We start from the raw sequence: 19456 nt of genomic DNA on the forward strand, positions 1-19456 counted from the left end.
CTGCTCCTGCCAATCAACAGAGAGCTGTGTTCAAATCCGGGGGCCCATGCAGGACAGGAAGGACTCGTTTGCGCAGTGGCAGTGAACTGTGCGGGTAGGAACGTGGGCAGTTTTCTAGTTGCCGCTAACAGCTGACCGGGTGGGTTTCCAGCTACAGGCCATTCTGAGAACTCGGACTTGGTGCTCAGGGCAGGAACGTTGCACGCAGGATTGGCTCCATGCTGAATTATGATGCTTGCACCTACAGAGAGAGGAAGGCTGGTGCCGAGAGTGTGGCACAGGCCTGGGAATCAGCACGTCAGCTTCTATTCCGAGCTCTTCCATCAGCTTCTTCCCCCTCAGGTTCAGTGGTGAGCAACCTACAAACACCTACAAATAAACCCGTTAAGGTTGACCAAGGTAGTGTATCCCTACTGCCAGAGACGAGGCATCTCCTTGAGAAAGGGCCACGGCTATGCCAGGCTTCGGATTCTGGATGGACAGGGAGGCTGGTGCCAAGGTGTGTTATTGCTGATGGGCCAGAGGAGAGGATTCCGTTGGCTGCATGCCTGGCACTCCGGGACAAGGGGCCTCCTTGCTGACGCGACGTCCATTCTCTCCGAAAGGGGGCAAAGAATAAAAAGCTTGAGCTTCGCATTCCAGGGACCCTTCCCTTCAGCCCTACAGACGGGTTAGCAGCAGCGCACTGAGCTGCAAAGTGGGGGAATCTAGGGCTGGGGCCCAGGCTCCAGAAGCCCTGTGTGCTATGCGGACTGGCTCCAAGCCGATCCACCTCCAGGTCTCCCTGGGCAGCAGGACAAGACACCTCTGCAGGAAAGGACGATTTCTCTCTCTTAGGGGCAGGGATATGCTGAGCAAGCACCCTTTTTCATCCCAGTTTCCCTCAGATCCTGGAGAAGAATCTGCAGGGCCCATGTGGTAGAGACTGCCTCCACTGGGCTTTCTGCCAAGCTCCGAGGGCCTCCTTGCTCCATAGCCTGAAAATCCCCGTGAGGATTTAGTGTTCCCAAGCACCTTCGGGACATCAAACGTTGGCAGAGCTTTCATCTCGGATTGGATTTTAAATAAGGCTCAGCAAAGCGCCAGGCACTCTTAGAAGGAAGGTGGTTCTGACCTGGCAGTATAAAAACAGAGCAATCTGAAAATTGCTGAGCGCTGGGGAGTGGGGGGGCACCACACAGCCCACGTCTTCGCACACAGGGAAATGAGATTTGATTTACTCCGTGATTCTGAGGCGTCTTCAATTTCACCATGAATCTCAGCTGCATAAATTCAGCCTCACTGAGCAGCAGCCCCATTAGAAACTGTCTAAAGCAATAGAAGGCGATGCACACAATGATCTTTGAACACGCAGGTTCAAAGCCCCACCGGGGTATTTTTAGCATGTTTTTCCATATGCAGCCAACAAACCTGCTTCTTCCAAGAAGTTAGAGGAAGTCTTAATATAAAAAAGCAATTAGATACAGTGCATACACAGCTCCTTATTGTCGCCAATCCATTTATTTATCGTATTCACTTGGTCTGGTTAATTTCCTCTTATTACGAAGTGTAGAGAACAGCCTGGGGTCTGTGTTTTCCATGTTTCATAGGGATTAGATGACAAGCAGAAGTCACTCACTAAAAGGATTTAAGGGCTTCCGTTCAGGGATTAATATCTCAGCTGCTTTTTTCCAGATTTTAAAACCACTAATTTAGTCTGGGTCAGCTGGCCGTTTTCTTTGCACAACTATTTTTGTCTTTATAGTTTTTTTTAACTGTGTATTTCCCAATGCCCTGCTGCAATTCCCTCTTTGTCTAGTTAGTATGAGCAGAATTACAGATGCACTAAGAGAGGAACTTTAAAACTTGTTTAACACACTTTCAAACAGCACGTTACACTAGTTGGCCACTTCTTCCAATGTGACTCAGCTTTTTCTACCCAGTCATGAGTGTGCACAAAGTGACCCCACTCAGAGCTACAACCCAGCTAGGAGAGAGACTAGGAGCTTTGGGCCAGCTGCCACCTGTCTCTATCTCAGTCTAATATGCTAGAGAGGCTTTATGAAAGCAGGAATCTGACTGGCTGATGATGGGTCAAGACTGTGTGATGGCACATCCCAACTCAAGGATACGCCCGTGATCAGTTGTGACACTGAGCTAACAAAACATGTCACTGATGCGGCCACGCTTCCGAGAGTGGTTAGCCCAGACACTGGCAGTTCTCAGCTGGCCAAAGGCACTGGGGAAATGCATCCCCAGGGCGGATCCTCAGGAATTTCCCCACCAGCTAGAGTCAGCTCTGCATTACCAGAGGATACTTAGCAAGGGAGCGTTGTGCATTAAGAAGGCTGCCACCTATCTCAGATATTTTTATGGCAGTGACTAACACGGTGGCTAAGGGACTCGGAGGCTTAGCAGAACAAGAGGTGGCCCCAATTGCTCTCCTAGGGCCTGATCCAAACCTCCTGAAGTCAATGTGAGTCTTTGGAGCAAGCTCCTGAACCAGGCCCACACCTAGTCATGAGTCTCAGAAACAGGCTCTGTAGATCACAAGAGCAGCAGAAGTGAGAGGAGTAAAAAGGAAATAATGTGACCTGTTTCATACTGTACCCTCCTTTGGTGAAAAAGGAAGAATCTAAAATGCCAGAAAAGGCAGGTGGGTGCAGTGAAGGACCCATGACCAGGGGATGTGCTGTAGGCAGCATGATGGCACATGTGACCAAGTGTGAGACAAGGACAGGGAAAACCTGCTCCCCACAAAGCCAGGACACAAGCACAAGAACTTGAGGAAATGGAACAGGAGCACGTAGCTGAAAGAAGCCTGCAATCACAAATCCCAACCAGCCAATAACATAGGAGACTTGTCTAAATTCCTTGCCATCAGCTGGCGTTTAGCCCTGGGAGAAGTCTGATCACTAGCGCCCACAGGAAGTGATAATTAGGCTCCATCTACGCTACACACCACCAGTGCTGGCACATAGTGTTTGTGTAGCTACATGCCACAGTGAAAAGTGCATCGTCTCCACGCTGCAGTTTGTAGCTACACGTGAGTGAAAGGCTCTGCCACAGTCTCTCCCGGCTGCCTCTGCCTCTCCCCACTGCCGGGCCTCTCTCCACTGCCGGAGCCTCTCCCCACCGCCGGAGCCTCTCCCCGCTGCCTCGCCTCGCCCCACTGCCGGAGCCTCTCCCCACTGCCGGAGCCTCTCCCCACTGCCGGAGCCTCTCCCCACTGCCGGAGCCTCTCCCCACTGCCTCCCCAGTGCCAGAGCCTCTCCCCACTGCCGGGGCCTCTCCCCGCTGCCTCCCCAGTGCCAGAGCCTTTCCCCACCGCCAGAGCCTCTCCCCGCTGCTGGAGCCTCTCCCTGCTGCCTCACCGCTGCCAGAGCCTCTCCTCGCCGCCTCCCGAGCCTCTCCCCGCCGCCTCCCGAGCCTCTCCCCGCCGCCTCCCCGCTGCCTGAGCCTCTCCTCAGTGCCAGAGCCTCTCCCCGCTGCCTTTCCTTGCTGCCAACATGTACTCGAGTACATACCCACACCCTTCACCATCTACACTGCTACTCACACCCCGGCTAGGGTGGCTACATGGGTATGGACAGCAAACACTGCTGAAAGAAGGGTGCAGTGTAGATGCACCTTTAAGAGTCTTCTTTAACCCTCTGCTGGATCCTATTCTGTTGCTGGTAGTAAGAGTGCTGCAGCAGCTGTCAAAGGCCTTGGAGTTTGATTCTTCAGGTGAGCACCGGGACAGAGTACTGAGAGTTACAAGAAACCAGCAGCTCTACCGCACAGAGATCAGTGCTCCAGGAGCCTTGCTCTCACACAAGAGGCTAACCTACCCCTTCAGAGCATGTTCTACCACAACACGGTTTAGAGCTGCCATAGGGAGCTCACAAAACACACAGGACACTCTACAACCTCCCAGAGAACATGGAAATTTAACAAAACCAAAGGCCCCATCCCATCTCCCAAGCAAGACTTGCTTCCTGAAGTTTGTTTTTAAACAGATGTCAGGACCAATCAGCCATTTCTCTCCAACCACTTTAACCCACTGCCATTCCCACTGTACTACTGTACTCCCCACTGTATCACTAGATTGAGCTCGAGACGTGTGTGTGGACAGGAGCTGGGCTGAGTTACACCTCGAGCTGACACTCCAGTGCAGACAAGCCCACAGGCCTCCAGTGTAACTGAATAATGAGGCTCAGGGCAGGTAACTGGTGGGAAAGGATGGTCACAGCAGCAGGTGCAGTGACTAATTAACTTCCTAGGACAGGTTTCAGAGTAACAGCCGTGTTAGTCTGTATTCGCAAAAAGAAAAGGAGGACTTGTGGCACCTTAGAGACTAACCAATTTATTTGAGCATAAGCTTTCGTGAGCTACAGCTCACTTCATCGGATGCGTACTGTATTTTCCACTGAATGCATCCGATGAAGTGAGCTGTAGCTCACGAAAGCTCATGCTCAAATAAATTGGTTAGTTTCTAAGGTGTCACAAGTCCTCCTTTTTTTTCTTCCTAGGACAGCGATTCCTCTCATGACACCACCACCCAAGTCCCATTTGTATTTACGGTACCAACAGGAGCCCTGGCTTCAAACTCAGAACCATACCAGATTCTGAGAGGCCTGACATTCAGACCCTTCCCCCAAAGAGACCTGGGGCACTCTCCTCCCTCTGGGCACGGCTGAGAGCAGCATGGCTGAGTCATGCAATGGAGGCCGTGGGAAAGTTTCTAAAAGCTGAAGGCATGATGCCCACATCACCTCAACTTCCTCCCCTGCAGCACTGCTTGAGTACATCACACATTTGGGTCTTGGAGGAGAAGGCGGAGAGCTAGGAATTAAGGTAGATCTCTCTTTATTCCCCTGTGAAAGAGTTTAGCGCAGCACGGATGCTGCCCACTTTCCCTCACGTGTCACATGGCACTCAGGGAGGTGGCATTGTGCTTGTTCAAACCATCTGCAGTAGGGAGAGGCACTCCACGGGGCGGAAGGCAGGCTTGTGGTGATTACGGGGCTAGATGTTTCAGCAGCACTACCCACACCGCATAGACGATCTCCAACAAAGAGAGGGAGTTAAAAAGCAGCAGACACCAGGATGGAGATACGAGTCCTAGGAGAAGCAAGTGAATCTCAACAGATCGAAGTTTCAACCTGACTACCCTGAACCTGCATACAAACCATATCCCTGCTTCCTTCACCTGGTTCCGGATCACTCTTGTTCCACTGAGTCCAGATGTTGAAAATGAAAGAATGAACTAATTATTTAGAACAGGGGAGGCCAAATATAGCCTGCAGGCAAGATGTGGCCAGGGAGTTCTACCATGCAACCTGGGCCTGCCTTCATTTTCAATAGAGAGTCACAGATTCCAAGGCCAAAAGGGACCATTGTGATCATCTTGACTGACTCCCTGCATAACACAGGCCATGGGACTCCCACAAAGTAATTTTCAGGGCAGATATTTCAGAAATACATCCCGTCTTGATTTTAAAATGGTCAGGGATGGAAAATCCACTCGACCCTTGGTAAATTGTTCCAATGGTTATTTACTCTCACCGTTAAAAATGTATGCCTTATTTCCTGTCTGAATTTGTCTAGCTTCAACTTCCAGCCATTGGCTTGTGCTGTGTGTGATGTGATGGACAAAGACTACAGGTCCCAGCATGCAATGTTCCATCTCCATCAGAACAGCCTGGATGTGGTACCTGAAATCTCCAAGTTTTTTTTAAAAGTTGAGGGTGACAGCGATTTGCTACAACTTACCCAGAGGCACCCTGGTTTTGGAAGGGTCGCATGTGCCTTTTGGTGCACAAGAGAAGTGGAAGACGAGGCACGTTCACCACCTCTGACAGGGCACAAGTTTCCTGCAAGCACTACAGAGGGAGACTGGCGCTGGGACAGCGGTGAGAGCACGCTGAATGCTGTCCATACATGACCTCTGCATTCACGCAGCAACGGCTTTGTGCCGAGTGCAGAACATTGATTTTGACAGAGGTAAAAGAAGGGCAGTGCAACTTCTATCAGAACGACTGAGGTCAGCACTTCTCCTGCGGGGGTCTGGTGGCTTATTGGTGCTGGGTATCTGTCCCCCAGGAGGGGCTGGAGATGGTGGTGCACAGTGCACCACTCGTCATGGTAGCTCACAAAAACTTATGCTCAAATAAATGCGTTAGTCTCTAAGGTGCCACAAGTCCTTCTTTTCTTTTTGCGGATACAGACTAACACGGCTGCTGCTCTGAAACTCGTCAGAGCGTGACCGAGTCCCCATATTCTTCAGTGTGGTTCCCAGACCATGGACCTTGCTCCACCAGTGGTTGCTTTCAGATGCCAAAGTCTCGTTACAAGAAGCTAAAGACACATTCTATTCTGTGTTGATGTCACTTGTCCAGGTAAGCAGGTGCACACAAGGATGCTACATGATGGTCAGTGAGAAGGGAGGTGACCTGTGCTGTCACAAATGGGAGGGCAGGTGGCTATGAGTCAGTCTTCCCATCACAATGTGATCTGCCTTGTTGTGGGCCACAAGCGGTCAGTGGCTCCTGCCCAGCCTCTCAGTTGCTTCATCACCTTCTCCCAGCTCCCTCTGTTGGGTTTCTCTGCTGTCGACCTCCCATCGCCATCATCCCAGCCCAACGCCACTACAGCTTCATCCCAGTCGTAAGGAGCCACATCCTCATCCCCTGACTGTTTTTCCATACGCAATTGACAGTGCCTGCCAGAGTGGGCACCGAGTGACCTGATTCGCATGCACAAATGTGGCAGCAACTGTGAAAAATGGTGTCTATGGATGCAATCAGAAGGGCCCATGAAATCGGGGGCTGGCACACGTTTGGCTGACCCATTGAGCAGGCTCTGATTCTCCTTGGCTTGCTCTGTCTCTCGGCATGCTTTAGTCTGTGAGTCAGTACATAACTCAGACTACAAGAAGTCGAGCACGTAGAGCTATAAAAGCATCTGGAGTAGCTGGAGGATTTATGTCAATACTCAGTGACCTCATTATACAGGCTGTGCATTTGTATCCTTGACTCAAGCCGGCATTGATATCCAGATAGACACGTGTGCGGCTCCCACAATATCCACACAGTCACCCATCCTCTCGTGCAGATGACTCCAACCTCCCTGCTTTCCTTGACGCCGGCAGCCAAAGGACCTGGTCAGTATCCGCAGGCTGTCAGTCTGATCCTAGGGCTTCCCAGTGCAGTGCATTTGACTGTGGGTGTCTCTTTGCCTGCTCCTCCCCCACCTTCCCAAAAGGAAATTAAAGGCAAAAAGTCTGTTACATCTCAATTATAAATCCTGCATTAACACGCTCAGGTCAGGAAACTCCAAGCTATGATTTCACTAGCATTTAACATTGCCACATACGTAGAGGCCTCTGAGTGTCTGTCTACACTGCAGTTAGACACCCATGGCTGGCCCAGGCCAGCTGATCCAGGCTCGGGGGCTTGGGCTAAGGGGCTGTTTAATTGCAGTGCAGACATTCCCACCTCGCATGGTCCTAGAGCCGAGGTTCCAACCCAAGCCTGAATGTCTACATTGCAATTCAACAGCCCCTTTGCCTGAGTCAGCTGGCACAGGCCTGCAGCGGGCATCAGAGCAGTTTGCACATGCCCTAAGACAACATCACAAACAACATAAAATACGTAGGGCTTCTGATTTTAGGTTTTAACCAATAAAACACCTCTGACACACAAAAATTAAACTGGTGTTCATCTGATAAAAACCGGAAAAGCTGACTTGTATCTATGGTCTTGTCTACACAGAGCAGTGATGTGGAGTACAGGAGTATGACTTCTAAAGAGCACACTGGGCTGCAGTAGGAGCATTGCCAGCAGATCGAGGGAAGTGATTATTCCCCTCTATTCGGCATTGGTGAGGCCACATCTGGAGTGTTGCGTCCAGTTTTGGGGCCCCCACTACAGAAGGGATGTGGACAAATTGGAGAGAGTCCAGCGGAGGGCATGAAAATGATTAGGGGGCTGGGGCACATGACCTATGAGGAGAGGCTGAGGGAACTGGGCTTATTTAGTCTGCAGAAGAGAAGACTTGGGGGGGTGGGGGTGGGGGGGAGTTTGATAGCAGCCTTCAACTACCTGAAGGGAGGTTCCAAAAAGGATGGAGCTCGGCTGTTCTCAGTGGTGACAGATGACAGAACAAGGAGCAATGGTCTCAAACTGCAGTGGGGGAGGTCTAGGTTGGATATTAGGAAACACTGTTTCACTAGGAGGGTGGTGAAACACTGGAATGCGTTACCTAGGGAGATGGTGGAATCTCCATCCTTAGAGGTTTTTAAGGCCTGGCTTGACAAAGCCCTGGATGGGATGATTTAGTTGGTGCTGGTCCTGCTTTGAGCAGGGGGTTGGATTAGATGACCTCCTGAGGTCCCTTCCAACCCTAATCTTCTATGATAACGTTTTGTGTATTAATTGTTCCATGTAGACCCTGCTGGTGCGCTCTAAAGGTACCTTAATGCTATGACATAGTGATATTTAATGCACACTAGGGAACATTACAAAGAGACGACTCTTTACACTACATAGAGAGAGAAAGCCCTGCCCCCCAAATCCCCAATTTTGGGGACATAAAATCCCCAAATTGTTTAAAATAAACACCAAAATATTAAATTAATAAACCCCAAAGATCAGAAGCTCTAAAAAAACCTCACATGGGGACTGAACTGCAGCAGCTGTGGGAACATTTCTGGAGATATCCTGGGGTTTGTGCCTGGAGAAATTTCAACCACACTGATTCATTGTTTGGGGGCTGCATTTAGTAAGAGTTCAAAGCTCCCAGCTCTGCGCCCCTGGAAGTGTTGGGGTGCTACTGGAAACCACCACGGTCAGTCTCCCAGGGGGCATCAATTGCTCTAAATGCATTCAGGGTGGGTGTGGGGCTCTCTGAAGCCCATGCTCTTCCTGAGGGAGGTTGCCCTACCTGATCTCTGCCTTGTGCAGCCACAGGATAGACACCTAGGTTGCACCTAGGGAAGCAAGTTTCCTAGCTGTAATTACCACGGATGGAGCTCCAACGGGGGTAGCATTGATGGAAGCTGTCGTGTGGACAGGACTCAGGTCCTTTTTAACCGCTGAGGTCCCACCCTATTGGAAACCTTACGTGCTTCCAATCAGCTGGTTAGTGAACACCATCAGCAGCATTACTGAAGGACTCAGATACAGATCTCCCTGCTGGCTGTCCCCGTCTCCTCGTCATTCGTACTGAATTGAAGTCAGTGATTTATGTGCAAGTAAAAGGGTGTTGATAAAAACAAGCAGCCAGGTAAACAGGAAGACCTTGTTCAGGATTCGTATCCTTGCAGCAGGGCTGCACCGGCACCAGCCACAAGCCAGATGGGGCGAGACATGCTGCTAGCAGCACTTTGCTCTCAGGAAGCTTCCCCGAGCCAATGGAGATCGCTTGCGTCTGCAGGGATCACCCTGCCTACAGGAACGGAGGTGATTTGTAGACGCTGGCGTTTGGCAGGTGCCCCCCGCCTTCCCCGGATCCAACTCCCCGCATGCTGGCTCTGAGCGACTGGTCTTAGTTCACTCAGCATTCCTGCCGCCTGCCCCGGATCTCCGGAGAAGGCAGGAGCGGTGACATGGCTCAGCGCAGCAGGCGGGAAGGCTACGTTCCCTTTCTACTCCAGTCAGAGGTTTCCCTCTGAGCTCCCTGATGCTGACAGTCCTTGCTGGCTGCATTTGAACTTAACTGCTCAGTGTCCACATGCCAAGTGCTTGAGAGTCAAAAGTAAATCCTCCAACTGAGCCGAGCTCCGCACAGTAATTTCATTTAGTTTCCCTGCAGCCCAGTGCACCCTTCTGCATCGGTAGCATTTGTTCTCTCTTTGCACGGTGACTGCAAAGCTCCATTTGGTTCCCACTCAGAAATCAGAGCAATGACCTAGTTTGTCACTTAAGAAAATGGATGCAGCTCGGGGTAGAAGATCCTACAAGAGGCACAGGAGGGCGAGGAAAAAATGTGAATGGAGGAAGGCAGGAAAAGGCAGCTAGTTTGAATTACGGCACGTTACCAGCAAGGGAGGTCAAAGAGGGCAGCCCTCCAAAGGCAGGCGGGCTTCTCCTCAAGGAGCAGTAGGCACTGCAGGCTGCTGTCACTGCATTGCTAGCAGGCAGGCAGAGGTTGCTGGTAAAAGGCTGGAATTCAGCTAAGAACGTGCCAAAGGTTATAATTTAAGCTGAAGACCTCTAAGGTATGTCACACAGCCCTGCCCCTCGGTTCTGCTATTCTCCTTCCCTCTGGGAAGCAGGGCTGGACTGACGGCTGGGGCACCCGAAACCTGCCACCTGCACAGGGAACATCTTTCTAGACAGCTCTAAATGCCAGAGCCAGAAGCCTCCAATTTCAGAGCTTCTGTCAGGTGAGCTTTGTGAACCAGCTAGAAAGGCTCCACTGTGTGTGAATGGGTGGTTCCGGACCCACGGAGACATGCCGGAATGGAGATCCACTAGCCCAGCTCACTGCAAACCCCATCCCTACCTTCGTGATAGACGGCAGGCCCAGCCTGTGGGGTGAGACTGCTGCCTGCTCCCCATTCAGCGACGTGTGCTTGAATTCACAGCACAGCCGAGCCCCAGCCCCACACAGCCTGCACCGCACTCCCTGTGCTGCCCGGGGTCAGTGCAGAGCCCATCAGACAAGTCCGGCAGCAGAGACGTCCGGGACGGCAGAGGAACAGGGACCCAGAGGCCAGCCCAGGCTTGGAAAGGGGAGAAGCCCGGCTTTAAAGAATGGGTGTGCCCACGGAGCACTGGGGAAGAACGGAGCCAGACTGGGGGAGAGCATGGGTGGAAGGTCACAGCACAGCGAACACTACTGCAGTGATGTGGTGTGGTCGGGCTCCTCTTTCTTTGCATAAATCAGTCTCAGGCCCAGTAGGCTGGGCTAAGCCACTATCCTGCTGCAAAAATATACATTTTAGGACAACGGAAAACCCCAAATCTCAGTGGTGCTGCGGGCTCCAGCGATCCCAGCCCACATCAGGAGAGCAGCATCCAACGCCAGTGTGAATGGGCAAGTGCACAGAAGGGTGTGTTCTGAGCCTCGGTCCCCGCTCCCACACACCAGGATACAAGCCGTCTCTGATCAGAATCCCAGGCAGGGGAGAGCTGACCGGGTGCACACACGCCTGTGCGATGAGCTCACACTGACACAGCTACACAGGGGAAGTCTGCGCAGCTCCCCCATGAATTACATGCCTGGCCACCGCCCCGTGTCTATTGCTCCCCCGGCTTCATGAGGGATTTTTTTAAACAGCGAATCTCAAGTTTTACAAAATGCAAACTGAGCCAAGCGCTCACACAGCCAATGACAGCTTCTCCTTTCATCTCAGCTGTGGAAAGTTGTAATTTAATTTTTACAAATGCAGGTGGCTCTGGTAGTTCGGCAGCGATCCTCGGAGGAGCTCTCTGGCTTACACAGATGAGTAATGGTGACGCTGGCAGGATTCTGCTTTGTACTCACACCACGTCCCTCAGCCAAAGATCTCAAAGTGCTTTACAAACACATCACCCCATTTTACAGATGGGGAAACATAGGCCACAAGGTGCCTAGTGACACAAGAACCAGGAGTCACTCAATGAAATTAATAGGCAGCAGGTTTAAAACAAACACAAGGAAGTATTTCTTCACACAATGCACAGTCAACCTGTGGAACTCCTTGCCAGGGGATGTTGTGAAGGCCAAAACTATAAATAGGTGAAAAAAAGAACTAGATAAGTTCACAGAGGACAGGTCCGTCAATGGCTATTATCCAGGATGAACAGGGATGCAACCCCATGCTCTGGGTGTCCCTAAACCTCTGACTGCCAGATGCTGGGACTGGGCAACGGGAGATCCATCACTCGGTGATTGCCTGTTCTGTTCATTCCCTCTAGTGCATCTGGCATTAGCCACTGTCGGAAGACAGGATAGTGGGCTAGATGGACCTTGGGTCTGACCCAGAATGGCTGCTCTTACGTTCTTATGGATCTGTTCAAGATCACACAGCAACTCAGTAACCACTGGAAAGAGAATTCGGGAACACTGATGCCCAACCCCTGCTCTATGCTATACCCTTCCCGCTCCTAACTAGGTCTGAAATAGAAAACAAAGATTTTAATAATTCAGGAACCTGGGAACTGTTGCTCGTAAATTTTCTGAGCTGAGCTTGTTCAAAGTGCGATATCGGAACGGACTCTGTTCCCGTCACACGTACGGACAGGGCACCAGCGACACAAAGCTTCTTAAGGCCTGGCCAATTGCCCCGAGTGCTCTCCTGCAGGTTTCTGCAGGGTCCTGTCTCATCAGCCTCTTGTTCAGGGTGTGATTCAGGGCTGGTGGGTTGGGGGGAAGGGAGTCAGCCAGGAGGGATGGGCTGCCCAGGATGCTGCTGAACCCCGGTTTATATCCCCATCTCGTCTGGCCCTGCAGGGGGTGGAATGATGTACCCAGTGCTCAGTGGACACTGAGGCACACACGGGGGCTGTGGAAAGCAAATGGAAGGAGCAATGGAAGTTGTATCAGCCCCCTCCATTGATGGGGCTGCCTGTTTCCAAGCTGTGAACCCTGGATGTCCCATTGGATCACGTGGCACCTGGGCACTCAGGCAGCAGCAGGTGCTGTGTGCTTCCTGACCCTGGCACATGGCAAGAAGGTTGCAGCCTTCCCTTTTGATGTGAATGTTGCCATGGTTATCAGGCTTTCCCCATCTGGAGGGAGATGGTACATTGCACTCTGCATAGAGCGACGCCTTCAAAACCCTGGCAAACGCAACTAGTGCCCGGCAAGGTTCCAGGACCTCCAGGACAAACGGCAAGGTGTCTCCCCTCCCCCAGCCCTTCCTACGGTTCGGCAGGCTAGGATGGAGAATGGGGTGAAGCGCTCGAGCAGCTTACAGACCCTCAGGCACTGGTAGTGTGACCAGATAGCAAGTGTGAAAAATCGGGATGGGGTGAGGGGTAATAGGAGCCTATATAAAAAAAAGCCCCGAATATCAGGACTGTCCCTACAAAATCGGGACATCTGGTTGCACTGGGAACGGGGTGCACCCTCCTGGGAGGTACCATCCAGCAAGCTGACACTACTACATGCTGACTACGTGCTGCAGCAGGGTCCGCTGAGCAGACAGGCTGTATGGAGCCTCCAGGAGCGGGGGGACTTGTGGGGGGGTCTTCCATTTTATGTTGGGACAGCTGGGGTGGGAGCGGTCAGATCTCCCCAGCCTTCGATGGACGCTTCTGACAACAGACCCTTCCCTTGTCCTTCCCGCGTGGCTCAGCTGCTCCTTTCACCCTGCTCCAGGGACATTTCGTTAATTGCATTCAATCCATTAGCCTAATGAAAGGCACTAAACAGCACTAAGTGATGGCTCTGTAGCGTGACTCCGGCTTGCACTCATTTTTGCCTGAATTCTGCCCAGATACAGTCAGCTGTGCCTTAAAGCTGTCCAAAGGCATTAATCAGCTATGTCATTCCTAGTGTAAGCTACAAAATGTGGGGGTGGGGGGTAATTTAACAAACTGCCAAGCCACCGTATCAGCCAGATCCATCCCTGCCCATCAGGATGGGTTAGGGGGAGCATCTGAACTACACTGACTCCCTGGAGCCATGGATTCAGATCTCAGCATGGATGGCTCAGCCCTTCACACTGCAATGATCAGTCACCTTTCAAGCAAGGCACATGGGTGTTTACAATGACACCATAAAACCCAACATTGCTGCCTATCCCACATGGACGTTACAGATCTAAGATCTGGGTCTTGCCCCAGTGTCCTCAGCTAAAGTTTCGCACACACACACACACACACACTGTTGTGCACTGCATTGCATGCCACTGGACTGCTGTCTTCTACCCCAGAGGTGGCTGCATTTCAGGAGCGATCTGGTTCTTGCACATACCGCGTTTAAGGAGCTTCCCCAAGGTGCTGTGTTAACATGGGACGTTATGATGAGATTCTGATGATACTCAGCACTGACAGATCATGTTTAATCCTCAGGATGTTTTAAAAACATCAGCCAATCACACACACACTTACGCCCAACAGACCCTTAGCTCAAGTGCAAGGCGTGGCTATGATGAGACACAGCTTATTATAACGGCTTGGGGTTTTTTCCCCCTCACGTGGGAAGCAAAGCAAATGGACTAAACCATTGCAACGATGGCTCCCACAGTTACCGCAGCTCAGGGCATCCCAAACTGATCACGTGGTCTTGTGGCTTTCTGTTTAAGTCAGTGGTTGTAGCTCCCTGAGCTGTTCTACGGCTAACAGGGGGCCAATTACATGCAAGAACTGGGGGCGGGGAGGAAAGGAAGTAAGAGAACAGCTGGAGCGTGATCTGAGACAAAGGAAAAGTGGCCTTCTGAGATGATCCAAGTGGAAGCTGGACTGCAGCTCGCTGAATTATAAACTTGTTATGCGGTGGAACAAGCCAAGCGGTGCCCTCATTTGCCATACCTTCAAAGCTGATACAGTAGTTCCGCTCTTCAGTGACAGGCTGTTCTGGCTGCGAGCCCTCTTTCCCTGCAATGGCCAGGCTGACGCACCCCGCCCAGGGGTTCCCAGCAGGCTGCCCTGCTCAACCGGATACGCGTATAACAGGCCTTGTGCTCCAGACCTGCGTTCCCTGACATCTCTGCTGTGCTGGGAAGGGGCGCGGTCTCTCACAAAATGATACAGCTGCTTAGGACCACAAGTACCTGTCAGCTCTGAGTGTCTGTCTGCACTTCTGCCATCTCTGTAGGACACAGTTTAAAAACCCTGCTGTGATGATTATAGCAGGAATGGGTGCCAGGAGACTGAGATCTGAACTTGCGGTTTCCTGTGCGGATTCTCCAGCAGATTGCTACGAGACACACCTGTCCTGGGAGGGATCAGTGGACATTTCGGCTCCAAGGAGAGTTCAGTACTTAGGTATCCCTCTCCCCTCACTTGAGCAGCTCTAGGAACAGTGCTAGTGAGACACCAGGACCAGCCAGAGCGCTGCTGATATACGCCTGGTATTTCAGAGAGACAGGCCAGCAGTGTGACACTCTCCACAGCTCGGGTCAGACCAAACTGTGCAGTTGTTCTGCCCGGCTGTAACTGGGTCATCTCCTCCTTGCTGGGGCTTCTCAGCCATCAGGCCCAGTGCTGGTCTGATGGCTTCTGTTGAGTACAAAGTTGGTGGCTTTTGCAAATCAAATAAGATGCACCGAGTCTGCTGCCCCCAACGCATCAGTGTTCCCATTAACGCTGATCAGCAAACCAGGAGAGAGAGCACTGAAACGGCAGCCTGAACATGGTAACAAATGGACATTAGTGATTAACAAGCTCATAAAGCCTTCACTAGACTTAAGGAAAGAACAAGACACAGCAAAACCTATTTCAGCCCATTACTTAGATACTTTTAAGGACATTAACGAAGCAAATATAAGAAATAAAACTCCTCCAGGACAGGCAAAGGGGCGGGGAATCTCTCTCGGGCCCCAGGAGAAGCCCCCAAGCTGGGGAGATCAGGAGAACTGGAAGGAACACAACAGTGCAGTGGCGTAAGAGTCGTGGCAAGCCCAGGCCCCCTTGGACTGTGGGAGGTACACAGGTGCCAGAACATAGGAGCGGAGACAGACACTCGCATGCTGTAGAATCCAAGCTTTTGTTTCAGAAAACATTTCTAGCCCTCATGGTTGTGAAAGCCAACGTTGAAGTGTGAACTGAGCCGAACCTCTGCAGAGCTACCCTGCGAGTCTACAAGACACAGCCTGGAACGAGAGCTCAGAGCTGGAGCGACCCAGTCCCCAAATTAACCTGTGCGCGTTGACTCTAAACTTTAATGATTGTGCTTTAAATGTCAGCATTAAACATTTCCTGGCGGATCGTTTGAGCAGACTGGATGCAGAAGGGGGTGACAATTTGGAGCTGCAGCAGGAAATAAAGGAGGGGGAGAGAGAAATGCAGAGAAAGAAGAGAAACTAAAGGCAGAAATTACAGCAGATCCAACAACGAGCCAACTTCCCTACTGAATGATGTTGAGTGCACAAAGTACAGAACAACCACCCAATGATTACTGGGAGTTCAGTTACTACATACAAGTCAGATTCTACCCTTGATGTCTGCCCAGCCCCCACCTGCCATGGGAGACAGCTGCAGATTGAAGGATGTGTGTAGTCCTAGATATATACCCCAGCTCATGGACTCCAATTAAGAGTGGAATTTGCCCCTCTTCCCCAAATGAGTTTGACATTCTGGCTTTTACGCAAGCATCTGGTGCAGTAAATTGCACAGTAGAGGCCATGAACCGCGCTCCTCAGTGTTCAGGGCCTCTCACCATGGTGATGTTTCCACCTCCCGTGTAGTTCACCAAGGCTTGGAATTGTTTTGCTTTTTCTTGATGCTTTCACTGCTTTAGGGGAAAGCTAAACTTTGATCAAAAGAACTTACACCATCTTTCTGCTTCCTAATCATCTCCCTCAAACTTCCCGACGCATCAGAACTGATTTCATTAGCTGACTGCTGCTAGAGGTTTTATTTAAAGCACAGCGTATGAAGAAGAAAGAATTCAGCGTGACCTTCCTGATCTGCTGCTAACAGCGAAAAGCGCCCTTCCTTTTTCAGACTCACAGACAAACCCAAGCACAGCGCAGACGCCTCCCCCATCCAAGCCCCCCCCCCTTTTTTTTTTTTGGATCAGACGATGTACAGTCAGTGAATGGGGAGACAGAGCATGAAACATCACAGAACACGCCTCTGAGCACGGGGCTCTCAGTGGCAGAGCAACGCGTGGAAATCGAGTCGAGTGAATTAGATGCTGCAGAAGCTGTAGATTAATGCGAGCAAGGAGAGAGTGAACTGTACAAACACCCACTGGGGGCCTTTGGGTGCTGCCCATTATGATGACATATACTAAAGGACAGCAGAGAGGGGGTGAGCCTCAGGCCCCAGGGCAAAGCATCCCAGGAGGAGAGAGAGAGGGAGGATGTGAAGTACGGGGCTAGGGGTCAGGGCCTTTTACGGACGAAGACGTGGGTTCATATCCTGAGGGAGTCGCAAGTGAAGAGGGGGTCAGTAGGTCCCATGGCAGTCCAGCATGACCCAGGTCTCTGCTCTGACAGGCCCAGCGCCGGATACCAGTGCACCGCCACCTGGCAAGTGCCTCGTCCCTCACTGCTCCTTCTCCTAGCAGTGCTTCAAAAGAGCCTGAATATTTTCTCTCAGAAAATAGGCCACCCGTTCCCTTCCTTCCTGAGGCGGTAAGCATCGCCCTGCCCTCGGGCAGCCCCATTTCCACACGTATGCAATTCAGGCTGGACAGGAGGAGGAGAAATCAGACTAAATTACAGGGGGAAAGCCCCTAACAATCAGCCCTCCCTACGAAAACCTTCCTGTTTAAAAACCTACTGCAGAATAGCTGTTCAGGGCATTGTGAATCAAATTACCCTGGAAAATCTCTACCCACTGCAGCGTATGTTCTAAAGAGCCCAAGAGCGGCTCAAATTACGCTGCATTCAGCGTTTCTCTAATTAGGAGGTGGAGCCATTGCCAAGATCCCAGGGCGCATTTCCACATACCAGAGCTACCGAGAGCCACTCAGCGCACCTGCCAGCATGACCCCACCTGCTCTCCTTTCCGCACGGACCAGGCTGCATGACCCGCAGGCAGTCCTGGCAAGGCCAGCCTGGCCCCTTCCCTGGGTGCAGCGTGGTGCCGGGCTGCTACCACCACTCGAGCAGAGAGGGGGAAGCCTGGACGTTAACTCTCCAGCTGACACCGCTCAGGGCAATGTGCTTGCAGGAATCACTCAGCGCCATGCTGCAGCAAGGAACAAGGGCCGTCAGGTGTGCAGCTTACCTGCTCCTCCGAGAGCTGGGATATGTGATTCACTGCAGCGTAAGACTCGATCTTTGGGTTGAAGTGATTGATGATGGCTCTGAAAGAGAAGGAGGAAGGCTGTTAGGAATAGATTCTGGGGGAGGCAGTTCTCCCTGACAATCTGAGCCAGTGCATGGCCGGAGGGTGTCTTCGAAAGGCCCTCTCCCCTCACATGCCTACCCCCACCCCCCACTGCTCAGCCTCCTCTGCCAAGCAGCAAAGCTAGCAGAATTGCCGTGCTGCCAGCCGCCCGGGGATTCTGTCAAACACTCACTGGGAAACAGCAAACACAGAGCCTGCCCTAAGCGTGGGTGCTTGGACCCAAGTGTTCAGCATGGAGTGCACGGGGCTGCGCGCCCAGCTGCCTGGCAGGGAGTCATCACCACCCCAGGGCGCGCTGCAATTCACTCTGCACCTACTGGGCAGAAAACGAAGGTGGGGATCACACCCACGCCCTGCTCGGCGGGATCCCTCTCCCCAGCCAGTGAGGCACTGTCCAAGCCTGGGATCGCAGGACATCTTGTCCCACTCGTCTCCGTTATCTGCACTGCTGCTTCTACCTGCTTGTCTGCGAGGATCCCCACCTCCACTCTCACCTCCCTCTGCGCACTGGCCATTCCAGCCACAACCTTGCACTCCCTCCCATCCCAAGACCTTCGGTCTGACTGGGCCCTCCCCTGGGAGGCAATGACATTAACCCGTGTCAGAGCCCAGCAGAGCAGCTGCGAGGCTGGTCCCTCTCGTCTCATTCACTTCACCAGCAGAAGGTCCCAACCCCAGGCTCGCAGCAGGGGTATAGAATATCATAGAATATCAGGGTTGGAAGGGACCCCAGAAGGTCATCTAGTCCAACCCCCTCCCAATTAAATTAGTCCAACCAATTCCCAGTTAAATCATCCCAGCCAGGGCTTTGTCAAGCCTGACCTTAAAAACCTCTAAGGAAGGAGATTCTACCACCTCCTAGGTAACGCATTCCAGTGTTTCACCACCCTCTTAGTGAAAAAGTTTTTCCTAATATCCAATCTAAACCTCCCCCACGGCAACTTGAGACCATTACTCCTCGTTCTGTCATCTGCTACCATTGAGAACAGTCTAGAGCCATCCTCTTTGGAACCCCCTTTCAGGTAGTTGAAAGCAGCTATCAAATCCCCCCTCATTCTTCTCTTCTGCAGGCTAAACAATCCCAGCTCCCTCAGCCTCTCCTCATAAGTCATGTGTTCTAGACCCCTAATCATTTTTGTTGCCCTTCGCTGGACTCTCTCCAATTTATCCACATCCTTCTTGTAGTGTGGGGCCCAAAACTGGACACAGTACTCCAGATGAGGCCTCACCAATGTCGAATAGAGGGGAACGATCACGTCCCTCGATCTGCTCGCTATGCCCCTACTTATACATCCCAAAATGCCATTGGCCTTCTTGGCAACAAGGGCACACTGCTGACTCATATCCAGCTTCTCGTCCACAGTCACCCCTAGGTCCTTTTCCGCAGAACTGCTGCCGAGCCATTCGGTCCCTAGTCTGTAGCGGTGCATTGGATTCTTCCATCCTAAGTGCAGGACCCTGCACTTATCCTTATTGAACCTCATCAGGGTAGGGGCTGGGGAATCCTCTATGCAATCTAAAGCTAAACACAGCAAGCC

At 51.8% G+C, this 19456-nt stretch overlaps 1 protein-coding gene across 6 annotated transcripts in view; it reads right to left on the reverse strand.

Annotated features, from left to right (window-relative positions):
- The window catches only part of ARMH3 (armadillo like helical domain containing 3), a 187588-nt gene that overhangs the window by 19770 nt on the left and 148362 nt on the right, over positions 1-19456 (reverse strand). For 5 of the 6 annotated variants that reach the window (XM_078853891.1, XM_078853892.1, XM_078853894.1 and 2 more), the window contains one exon: positions 17796-17874. The exons of the other annotated variant lie outside the window; for it this stretch is intronic. In XM_078853891.1, coding sequence (XP_078710017.1) covers positions 17796-17874 — 79 coding nt within the window. The remainder of the gene's footprint in view (positions 1-17795; positions 17875-19456) is intronic. 6 annotated transcript variants of the gene reach the window in all.

The sequence above is a fragment of the Lepidochelys kempii genome, chromosome 7 (genome assembly GCF_965140285.1).
Source record: "Lepidochelys kempii isolate rLepKem1 chromosome 7, rLepKem1.hap1, whole genome shotgun sequence".
NCBI lineage: Eukaryota > Metazoa > Chordata > Testudines > Cheloniidae > Lepidochelys > Lepidochelys kempii.